The 11057-nt window shown below is 55.9% G+C and overlaps 1 protein-coding gene across 2 annotated transcripts; it reads left to right on the top strand.

The window, feature by feature from the left end:
• The first annotated feature begins 1129 nt into the window (after positions 1–1129).
• Positions 1130–10064, top strand: TINCR (TINCR ubiquitin domain containing). Of its 2 annotated transcripts, XM_055371364.2 has the most exons (3): positions 1130–1463; positions 7152–7281; positions 7966–10064. In XM_055371364.2, exons 1-2 carry the CDS (start codon positions 1204–1206, stop codon positions 7153–7155), a joined length of 264 nt encoding a protein of 87 aa, XP_055227339.1. In that variant the 5' UTR covers positions 1130–1203; the 3' UTR covers positions 7156–7281; positions 7966–10064. The 2 variants fall into 2 exon arrangements, with proteins under 2 accessions (XP_055227339.1, XP_055227338.1); XM_055371363.1 differs by lacking the exons at positions 7152–7281; positions 7966–10064 and adding an exon at positions 6431–7133.
• The last annotated feature ends 993 nt before the right edge of the window (positions 10065–11057 follow it).

Genomic DNA, 11057 nt, shown 5'->3' with positions numbered 1-11057 from the left:
ATCTTGGCTCACTGCAAGCTCCGCCTCCCGGGTTCACGCCATTCTCCTGCCTCAGCCTCCTGAGTAGCTGTGACTACAGGCGCCCGCCACCACGCCCGGCAAATTTTTTGCATTTTTGGTAGAGACGGGGTTTCACCGTGTTAGCCAGGATGGTCTCGATCTCCTGAGCTTGTGATCTGCCCACCTGGGCCTCCCAAAGTGCTGAGATTACAGGCGTGAGCCACCGCACCCGGCCATTTTTTTTTTTTTTTTTTTTTTTTTGAGACAAGTCTCGCTCTGTGGCTCAGGCTGGAGTGCAGTGGCACAATCTCGGCTCACTGCAACCTCTGTCTGCGGGTTCAAGCGATTCTTCTGCCTCAGCCTCCTGAGTAGCTGGAACTACAGGCACGTGCCACCACGCCTGGCTAATTTTTGTACTTATAGTAGAGACGGGGTTTCACCATGTTGGCCAGGTTGGTCTCGAACTCCTGACCTCACGTGATCCGCCCGCCTCAGTCTCCCAAAGTGCTGGGATTCCAGGCATGAGCCACCGCACCTGGCCTAAAAGTAAATTTTTTTTTTAATGTAGGCTGAGCGTGGTGGCTGAGGGTTATAATCCCACCGCTTTGGGAGGCCGAGGCGGAGAATCACTTGACGTCAGGAGTTCAAAACCAGCCTGGGCAACACAGCCAGGCCCATCTCTACAAAAACTACAAAAGTGAGCTGGGCTTGGTGGCAGCGCCTGTAGTCCCAGCTACTCGAGAGGCTGAGGCGGGAGGATCGCTTGAGCCCGGGAGGTCAAGGCTGCAACGAACCATGATTGCGCCACTGCGCTCCAGCCTGGGCGACCGAGTGAGATTCTGTCCTTAAAAAGATCAAATAAAGTGGCCTCCCAGCCTCCCTCCCTGGAGCCTCCACCATGTAACCCCCTGGACATTCGCGCGTCTCCTTGGCTGGGATGACCTCGCTGATGGCTCTGTCCTGAGTGGCCACCCCGCCTCTAGACCCCCGGGCGCACTCTGGGGCCAGCAGTGGGGAGCGGACGCCTGAGGGGACCGTGGCACCCGCCCCGCCCCGCCGGGCAGGGCCTGCCCACTGCGTGCCGGGCGTGTCCGGGCGGGCGGAGCGCGGGCGCGGCGGGGGCGGGCGGCCAGGCTAGTCGGGCGGGTGCGCGGGGCGCTCGGGGCCCGGGGCCAGAGCTGGAGCCGGAGCCGGGCGGGCGCCATGGAGGGGCTGCGGCGGGGGCTGTCGCGCTGGAAGCGCTACCACATCAAGGTGCACCTGGCGGACGAGGCGCTGCTGCTACCGCTGACCGTGCGGCCGCGGGACACGCTCAGCGACCTGCGCGCGCAGCTGGTGGGCCAGGGCGTGAGCTCCTGGAAGCGCGCCTTCTACTACAACGCGCGGCGGCTGGACGACCACCAGACGGTGCGCGACGCGCGCCTGCAGGACGGCTCGGTGCTGCTGCTCGTCAGCGACCCCAGGTGGCCGCGGGGCTCGGGGTGGGGTGGGGCGGGGGCGGCGGCCGGGGACCCCTGGAGAGCGGCGGGGGAGGCGGGCGCCCAAGGTGGCCTCCCGGGCCGGCACTGCTTTCCCACCTCGCGCTGCCCGCCCGGCCTCTCTCGTGACCCGGCCTTGCCGGTGTCAGGTCTTGCTTTCGGGCTCTCTGTGCCTGTTTCTGTCTCTGCTGTTTTTCTCCCTCTCTCTCTTTTGTCTCTGTCACTCTCATCTTTGTCACTCTCTCGTCTCTGTCTCTCATCTCTGTCTCTCTTCTTCTCTCTTTTGTCTCTGTCTCTCATCTCTCTCCCTCTTCTGTCTCTTGTCTCTGACTCTTTTATCTCTGTGCCTCTCTTTGTTTCATCTCTCTCTTTTGTCTCTGTCTCTCTTTTATCTCTGTCTCTTTCATCTTTGTCTCTCTCATCTCTTTTGTGGCTCTCTCATCTCCATCTCTTATCTCTGTCTCCCTCTTGTTTCTGTCTCTTGTCTCTGTCTGTTTTATCTCTGAATCTCTCATCTTTGTCTCCTCACCTCTCTCTCTTTTGTCTTTGTCTCTGTCTCTCTCTCCATTTTGGTCTCTGTTTTTTCCTCTCTGTGTGTCTCTCTCCATCTCTGCCTCTGTTTATTTCTTTCCCTGATGATTTGGTTGCCTGTGATTGTCTCTGTCTCTCTTTTTTCTGTCACTCTGTGTCTCTGCCCACTTCTCTGCTGTTTTCCTCCCTGTTTGTCCCTCATCTCTGTCTCCCTCTCTGGTCTCTGTCTCTCCCCATTTTGGTCTCTGCTTTTTTCCTCTGTGTGTGTGTCTCTGTCTCTCTTCCCCTTTGTCTCTTTGTGTCTCTGCCCATTTCTGTCTCTGCTGTTTTTCTCCTTGTCTCTCTCTGTGTCTGTCTCTTTTGTCTCTTTGTCCATTTTTGTCTCTGTTTTTCTCTGTGTCTGTGTATGTGTGTGTCTCTCTCTCCCTGTCTCTGTCTCTTTGTCCATTTGTCTCTGTCTCTGCTGTTTTTCTCTCTGTCTCTCTGTGTCTCTGTCTCTGTGTCCCTGTCCATTTCTGTCTGTGTGTGCGCGCGCATCTCTCTCTGTGTCTCTGTGAGTCTCTGTCTCTTTTGTCTCTGTCTCTCTCTGTGTCTCTGCCCATTTTGGTCTCTGCTTTCTTTCCTCTGTGTGTCTCTCCATTTCTTTCTCTGTCTCTCTCCATTTCTGTCTCTGCTGTTTTTCTCTCTGTGTGTCTCTTGTCTCTCTGTTTCTCTGCGTGTCTCTGTCCATTCCTGTCTCTTCCCGCTCTGTATTTCTCTCTCTGTGTCTCTGTCTCTGTTATTTTGGTCTCTGCTCTTTTTCTCGCTGTGTGTCTCAACATGTGTGTCTGTGTCTCTTTATCTCTCTGGTGTCTCTGCATTTTTCTCTGCCGTTTTTCTCTGTCTCTGAAGCTCTGTCTCTCTCTTCCTTCTCTGGTCTCTCCCCACCGCCTTACCTTTCCCACAGTCCTACTGTAATGTCCGTTACCCACACTCACACTTGGATATCTGGGTCCCCAGAGAGGTCCCCTGGCCAAGACGAGCCTCAAGTGGGGCGTCTTCTGGCCCAAGGAGGGGTCTGCAGAGAAGGGCGCTGGGGCCACGGGAACAGCTCACTGCCGGCCTGGGGCAGCTCTGGGAAATGGGTCGAGGATGGCCGAGAGGTGGTGAAGAGGGCGGGGCCTCGTCTCAGAGCCTGGGACCACCTCCTTGGAAGCGTTGAACAGGAGAGGGACGGGGGCCATGTGAATTACCCTGGATTTTATGGGGGTCACATTCACCAGCCCTCTAGAGGCTTGAGTCACCGAGCCTGGGTTGATGTTTTGAGGGCAGGAGCCTCAGATGCCACCCCGTTGCAGGAGCCTGGGGCTGCAGTGGGGGCGGGAGAGGCTCCCCAGGCCCTCTTGAGGGAAGATCTTAGCGGGGAGGGGGAGGCTGAGAGGATGATTGGGGATGGAGGTTCAGAGCTTGGGGCTAGGAGAGGGTGTTCTCGGCAGCGTACCTTCTATGAGGTCTGGGGGCTGGACGACCCTCAGACGTCCAGACTGTAATTATGCAGTACAGAGTCAGCATTTATTGTGTGCCTACTGTGTGCCAGACTCCATGCTGGACACTGAAATTCAGCAGTGACCCAGAGAGACCAGATTTCGCCTTCACAGAGCCTAGAGCCAAATAATAGCACAGGAGGATGTCAGCTCGCAATTGGCGCTGTGGGGGACGCAGGGAAGGTGGAGAGGGGTCAGTGACTGGGGGACGCCTCTCCGGAAAGTTGACATGTCAGGCTATGATGTGGAGGAGGTGGTTAAACAGAGAGTCAGGGAAGGGTGTTCCAGGCAGTAGGAACAGCCTGTGCAAAGGCCCTGAGGCAGGACTGCACCTGGCATGTTGGAGAAACAGCGAGGAGGTCCGTGTGGCTGGAGCAAGTGGGAGAGAGGGAGGAAGGGAGGGCGGGGAGGGGCCAGGGCAGTTCATGCAGGGCCTTGCGGACTGCAGGGAGGACTTGGGCCTTGACTCCGAGGGAGGTGGGAGCCATAGAGGGCTGTGGGCAGAGGAGGGACGGGACCTGACTCAATGCTCACAGGCAACCCCTGGCTGCAGCGGGGAGAACAGACTGTGATTGGGGGGAGGGCTGGAGACAGGAGACCAGGGTGAGGTCCCAGTGAGCCATGCTGGAGGCAGAGAACAGAAGCCTTCAGAGGAGACAGTTTTGGCTGGGTGCAATGGTTCACACCTGCAATCCCAGCACTTTGGGAGGCCAAGGTGGGCGGATCACCTGAAGTCAAGAGTTCGAGACCAGCCTGGCCAACATGGCGAAATGCTGTCTCTACTAAAAATACAAACATTAGCCAGGCATAGTGATATGCGCCTGTAATCCCAGCTACTTGGGAGGCTGAGGCAGGAGAATCGCTTGAACCTGGAGGCGGAGGTTGCAGTGAGCTGAGATCGCGCTACTGCACTCCAGCCTGGACAACACAGTGAGACTCCGTCTCAAAACAAAAAAAAAAGAGAGAGTTTCAACCTCCTCTGGGCTCCCACCCTGTCCTAATGCCCTGCCCCTTGCCCATCCCTGACCACACACACAGCTGGGGTTCATGGCAGAGTCCAGCTTTGTCTTCCCCAACAGACAGGGGCCCCTATCTGCCTTTGCTGTTCACTGGCTGTGTGTCCCGAGGCAGCTAACCCACCCTCTCTGGGCATCAAATGGGTTCTGAGCTCCCCAGACCACTCCCAGACCTCTAGAGGCAGAGCAGGGGCTACTAGTGGATGGTGCAGCAGTAGCCGGGGAGGCCTCAGCTTCCCCATGTGAGAAAGGAGAAAAACACTTGGGACCTGTCGGCGCAGACGGTACCCTAGGGTGAGAGAAGCTGCGTGGGCTGCTCGGGACAAACCTGCCAGGCCCTCTCTCACTTCTGGGTAGATAGGGCCCCCTCTTCTCCCTCCCCCAGCCTCTCTTGCCACCTCCTGTTTCTACACTCTGAAATGCAGTAGTGACAACATTTTCTGCCTCGAGGCAGCAGCGTTGCAGGGAGACAGGTTGTCACGGGAGCTAGCAGGCACTCAGTCATGGTCATGCTTTGAGAGCCTTTGAGATGCTAGGGGCTTTTCATGTGGCCTTACCGCTGTCCCCTGACGAGGATGCTTTTATTTATTTATTATTTATTATTTTTGAGACGGGAGTCTTGCTCTGTCGCCCAGGCTGGAGTGCAGTGGCGCGATCTCGGCTCACTGCAACCTCTGCCTCCCGGGTTCAAGTGATTCTCCTGCCTCAGCCTCCCGAGTAGCTGGGATTACAGGCGCCTGCCACCACGCCTGGCTAATTATTTTTTATTTTTTAGTAGAAATGGGGTTTCACTGTGTTAGCCACGATGCTCTCAATCTCCTGACCTCCTCATCTCTCGTGATCCGCCCGCCCTCCTCGGCCTCCCAAAGTGCTGGGATTACAGGCGTGAGCCACCACACCCAGCATTTTTTTTTTTTTTTAGATGGAGTCTTTCTCTGTTGCCCAAGCTGGAGTGAAATGGTGCAATCTTGGCTCACTGCAACCTCTGCCTCCTGGGTTCAAGCGATTCTCCTGCCTCAACCTCCTGAGTAGCTGGGATTACAGGCGCCCGCCACCATGCCTGGCTAATTTTTTGTATTTTTAGTAGAGACCGTTTCACCATGTTGGCCAGGCTGGTCTCAAACTCCTAACCTCAGGTGGTCTGCCTACCTCAGCCTCCCAAAGTGCTGGGATTACACGCGTGAGCCACCGTGCCTGGCCAGGTGCCGTTATCATTGGCGGTTTACAGGTGGAGAAGCTGAGGCAGAGTAAGATTAAGCTGGGAAGGGGCAGAGCCAGGGTTTAAACCCAGCTTTAAAGCCACGCCCTTCATCACTAAACCTTCTCCCTGCTCCATTAGTGGGAACAGTTGTTATTATTCTGATTTTATTGGCATCAGTCTATTCCTCTCTTCCTCCCAAGCCCCTCTATCTGTCCTTCAGCTGGTTCCATCAGCTCCGCCTTCAAAGTCTAACCATAATCCTCCCACTTCTCAACCCCTGGCCCAGCCCAGTCGCCCCCACTCAGGTCCGCAGCCCCTGCCCTTGTCCTCTACAAGTCTGTCCTCCCCGTAGCAGGTGCCAGAGGGCGCCTGTGAGCCCCTGAGTCGGGGCCTGTCCCTCCTCTGCCGGCAGCCCTCCATGGCTCCCACCTCCCTCAGGGTCAAAGCCCAAGTCCTTCCTGAGGCTTGCAAGACCCTGGATGACCTGCTGTATTCCCTCCCTGCTTGCTCCTCCTCCTTCTCTTCCCCTTGCTCACTCTGCTCCAGCCACGCAGGCCTCCTCGCTGCCTCAGAGCCTCTGGACAGGCTGTTCCTTCAGCCTGGAATGCTGTTCCCTCAGGTCCCCAACTCCCTCTCTTCCTGCAGCCCTCCCTGACCATCCTGTTTAAAATTGCATTCCAGCGAGGCGCAGCGGCTCACACCCGCAATCCCAGCACTTTGGGAGGCTGAGGCAAGCAGATCACTTGAGTCCAGGAGTTCAAGACCAGCCTGGCCAACATGGTGAAACCCCGTCTCTACTAAAAATACAAAAATTAGCCGGGCATGATGGCGCATGCCTGTAATCCCAGCTACTGGGGAGGCTGAGGCAAAAGAATCGCTTGAATCCGGGAGGCGGAGGTTGCAGTGAGCTGAGATCGTGCCATTACACTCCAGCCTGGGTGACAGGGTGAAACTCCGTCTCTAAATAAATAAATAATAAAATTTAATTTCACGCCATCCCTGCTTTCTCTCTTTCCCTGTCACTTGTCAGCAGCTGACTTCTCTACGTTTTACTTATTTTTTTCACCTGTCTCCTGCGGTAGACTGTAAACTCTGTGAGGGTACTGCCGTCCATCTTGTTCCCTGTTGGATTCCCAGTTCAGTGCCTGGCACATAGTAGGTGCTTAATAAATGTTAGTGAGATGTATTGTCTCTAGAGGCAAGGATTGGGCTGCTCAGAATATTTTTCTGGAGCTCTAGCGGTGCCTGGATGCAGGGGAGGGAATTTCTGGGTCAGAGGTGAGCCCTGGCAGGGGCAGGAAGAGGCACCAGCCAGACACTGGGCAGAATAGGGAAGCCTTGAACACCAAGGCAAGGGCTGTGTTTTTTCTGCAACCTGTGTCTTTCTGTCTCCCTCTTTCAGGTAGTCTGGGTTGGAGGAGGCAGAGCCATGACCAAGGGGACCTGGGTACTGGCTGAAGGAATAGGCTGGGGTAGAGGGCACTTTTGGAAGGCACTTCTCCCGCCTCCCGGGAGCCTAGATCTCACTCCAGGTAAGTAATTGTAGTAGTTGAGAAAGAGAAAGGACCTTAGAGATTGTGGAGACCATAGATGGGGAAACTGAGGCCCAGAGAGGAGAAGAGACAGATGTTATTGACCATCATCCCCCTCCATACACTTATGCTTCTGGCCTCTAGGGTAGGGACATGGCCTTGGTGTCTCATTTCTTTTTGGACTAACACGTGGACCAGAGCCGTGTTGCCCCTGACTTGCTGGGTGACCTTGGGAAAATTGCTTCTCCTCTCTGGGCTCTGTTACCTGTCTCCTTACAATAAAGGATTGAGCTTTGGTTTGGCTTTACTGCACTCTTTGCCTGCAATTCCTGTGACTGCCATCAGGTGGCAGAAAACAGCCAAGTTCCAAGAGAATCGCTTGAACCCAGGAGTCAGAGGTTACAGTGAGCCGAAATCACGCCATTGCACTCCAGCCTAGCGACAGAGCAGGACTCTGTCTCAAAAAAAAGAAAGAAAAAAGAAAACAGCCAAATTCACCAGGGGCCATCCCTGTTCCTCTTAAAGGACACAAGGGACATCCACAGGAGGGGATGACTGCAGATGTCACTGTCCGTGTCAGGGATGTTAGGTAAAAGGAAAGGACAAATGGCTGGAGAACTGGTGTTTCACCCTTCCCTGGTCCTGGACTGAAACGGGTTTACCCTTCCCCTCCTGTTGTTCCAGGGTCTGGGCTCCCAGGTGGACCGTGAAACCCTGGCCTGACCAGCTGATGCACACTGCTTCAGACACTCCTGCTGGAGCCTCAGTCCCTGACATGGACCTAGGACATTTTTGCTCCTGCCCAGCCTATCGGGAGGGAGCCTTGAGCCTTTCAGCTCTGCTGTGTGACTTTGATGTTTTTGCTCCCCTCTTGGGGCCCTGGGTGCCCTGTCTTCAGTGGAAAGCACTGTGCCACCTTGGAAAGCTCCCATGGGCAGCCAGAGGGCATCGCAAGAAGAGAAGCACAGAAGGGGCAGGAGAGACACTCAGAGGCACTTCCACTCTTGCCCAGGACATTCTCCCAGCCACACCTTTGCCCAAGCCGTGCCCCCTGCCTGGAGCACTTTTCAACCTCTTCTCTGCAGCTCCAATACACCTGGGATTGCAGTCTCCTCCAGGAAGTCTTCTCAGATTCCCTCCTTTCCAGCCAGAGAGCACCTAGCCTTCTTTGGGGCCCCCACAGGCCCTTTGTGCAGTGAACAGCCCTGGCTGGGGGTGCAGCCAGTCGTGGCCGAACTCTCCAATGACTAAGCGGGGAGATGTGGACATCCTAGCTCGTTCTCAGGCCTCCAACTGTGCCCCCATTTCCACCCCCAAATACCTCCCCAGGAGGCACCTGCGCCCACCCCCTGGGCTGTTTCCCCCTTCCCCTTAAATCCGGATGCCTCGTCTTGCATAGGGTCTTGGGGCAGCGGGGAAGGGGGTCTGAAGAACTCTGGCCAAGAGGACGAGGATCTGGGGGTGGGGAACTGGGCCTAGGTGTGGGAGGTCATCGCGGGGCACTGCAGGGAGTGCGTTGTGGGAATTCCGGGTGGAGACCCTCAGGGCAGTGTGCCGGGCCTCCATTGCACCTCTGACCTGCAGCCACGTCATTGTTGCGCAGCCCCTGGGGAGGGTCTTTGGGGAGGGGGTGCCGAGGCTACGCATGTCCTCGAGGGCTGTGTACACTCTCCAGGCACCATGGGCGGAGGTGCCAGAGCCTGGGAAGAAATAATGTTTTAATTAAGAGTCCTGTTGGCTGCAGGACTCAGAGCGTGGACAGGTGGATAGTAAATCACCACCACGGGGACAGCCGCGCCCAGACTGTGCGTTTGCTTAGCTCGGGGACAGCACTTGGCCCGGGGTCTCCTGCTCGCCTCCCTTCAGAGCATCTGCCAAACTTCGGGCATCTACCCTGCAATTCCCGCTTGGCTGAGAGGAGGGGGAGAAGGAGGGGAAGAGAGAGGAGCCCCACTTCACTCTGGCAGGCAGACCTGCTGGAGCTGCTTTGCAGAATGACTTGGGTCTTGCTGGCCCCTGGGTGTGCCTGGAGGGGGGGTCTTCCTATCCCCCTCCACCTCTCCCCTTGGTGCCTAACCCAGGACTGTCCCCAGAGACCCACTGTGTACTCCCTGGAGCTCCTCCTAGAGCAGAGTCTGCTGCTCTCTGTTCTGCAGAGGGTAACCTGAGGCCCAAGGAGGTTGTCAGGGACACAGAGCAGGGGGAGGCAGCCCAGATCCCTGCTCATGCGTGGTTTGGGCCTCTGCTAACAGCTGGGCCACATGCGTGTATCTAGAGCCTGGGTCCCCTCTGTCCTCATTTCCCTGCGCATATTCAGGGACCTGCCTCATCAAGGTTTGGCAAGAAAATGGGGCATTTAATAATCTCCCCAGTTTCATTCCTTGGTCCTTACTCCATGCCAGGACTTGTGCACATCTTTTTGGAGCCCTGTCTCACTGGATTGACAGCCGGCCAGGCGCGGTGGCTCACGCCTGTAATCCCAGCACTTTGGGAGGACGAGGCAGGCGGATCATGAGGTTAGGAGATGGAGACCATCCTGGCTAACACGGTGAAACCCCGTCTCTACTAAAAGTACAAAAAAATAGCTGGGCCTGGTGGCGGGCGCCTGTAGTCCCAGCTACTTGGGAGGCTGAGGCAGGAGAATGGCGTGAACCCAGGAGGCAGAGGTTGCAGTGAGCCGAGATCGCGCCACTGCACTCCAGCCTGGGCGACAGAGCGAGACTCCATCTCAAAAAAAAAAAAAAAAGATTGACAGCCTCACTGCTCAGGGGCCGGGATAACAGCCCATTTTACAGATGGCTTTCGGCTTGCCCAAGGTCACCACCCTAGCCTCTGAACTGAGGCGTCCCCAACCCATGCCGGGAGCTGGTGGAGGAAGTGGGGAAGGGTTTCCCGCTTCTCCACTGGGGGTGGAGGTGGGAGAAAGCATTTTCAGGGCATTTTGACATTTAACAAACAGTATGCAAATCACATGCAAATCGCATGCAAATCATCACCCATTTCTTAAGCCTTGACAGCGCTGGCATGTTCTGAAATAATAATGTTGGACCTGTCCCTTGATGATGACCTGGGTGGGGAGGTGCACAGCCTTTTCCTTCCTCCGTCTTCCTTTCCCTTCCCTTCCCATCCCATCTGTTCTCCCTTCCTTCGCCCCCTTCCTTTCCTCTCCCTCCCTATCTTCCATTTTTCTCTTCTTCCTTCACATCATTTGTCCAAGGCCTCCCTGGCCTGAGATAAACATAAGTTGCAAAAGTAGCTTCCTGCAGCCCATTTTCCAGGTTGGGAAACTGAGGCATGGGCCTAAGGTCCCACAGCCACACCGAGGAAAGCAGCCCCCACTGAATGTCACCATGCACCAAAGTGCATGGTCCTTGTGACACAAAGAGGGGAGATGACAGTGGCTGGAGTTGTCAGAGCTGCTTTGAGGAAGCTCCAGGCCTGACAGGCTTGACAGGGCCAAGGGGAACTATTGTGGAATGTCTTGGCCTTGAATGACAGGCTGCTGATTTTGGATCTGGAGAAAGCTCACACTGACTCTTCCTGCTCCCCCAGTCAGTTTTTCTTACTCCATCCATGTATCCCTGAGTTTGGGCCACAGTCCCTCCACTTGGTTTGCATGTCCCACCTTCTTTGTTTGGCAAGCTCCTATTCATCCTTCAAAGCCCTAGCTTCAATACCTGCTACTTCATGCAGCCATTTCTTATCCTTCAAGGAGAGCCTACTTCCCTCAAGGACCCTGCTGCTTCCAGTCTCACCTTCTGACTCACTCGGGATGC

The sequence above is a fragment of the Gorilla gorilla genome, chromosome 20 (assembly GCF_029281585.2).
Source record: "Gorilla gorilla gorilla isolate KB3781 chromosome 20, NHGRI_mGorGor1-v2.1_pri, whole genome shotgun sequence".
Classification (NCBI taxonomy): domain Eukaryota; kingdom Metazoa; phylum Chordata; class Mammalia; order Primates; family Hominidae; genus Gorilla; species Gorilla gorilla.
The sequence above is the reverse complement of the archived record's forward strand: the minus strand, read 5'-3'. Positions and strand labels throughout refer to the sequence as shown.

What these genes read in the sequence shown, in the direction of transcription:
- TINCR (XM_055371363.1), top strand. Translation starts at nt 1,204, where the DNA reads ATGGAGGGGCTGCGGCGGGGGCTGTCGCGCTGGAAGCGCTACCACATC. An exon ending in CTGCTCGTCAGCGACCCCAG is followed by an intron (nt 1,464 to 6,430) that starts GTGGCCGCGGGG and finishes ATTGCATTCCAG; the next exon opens with CGAGGCGCAGCGGCTCACAC.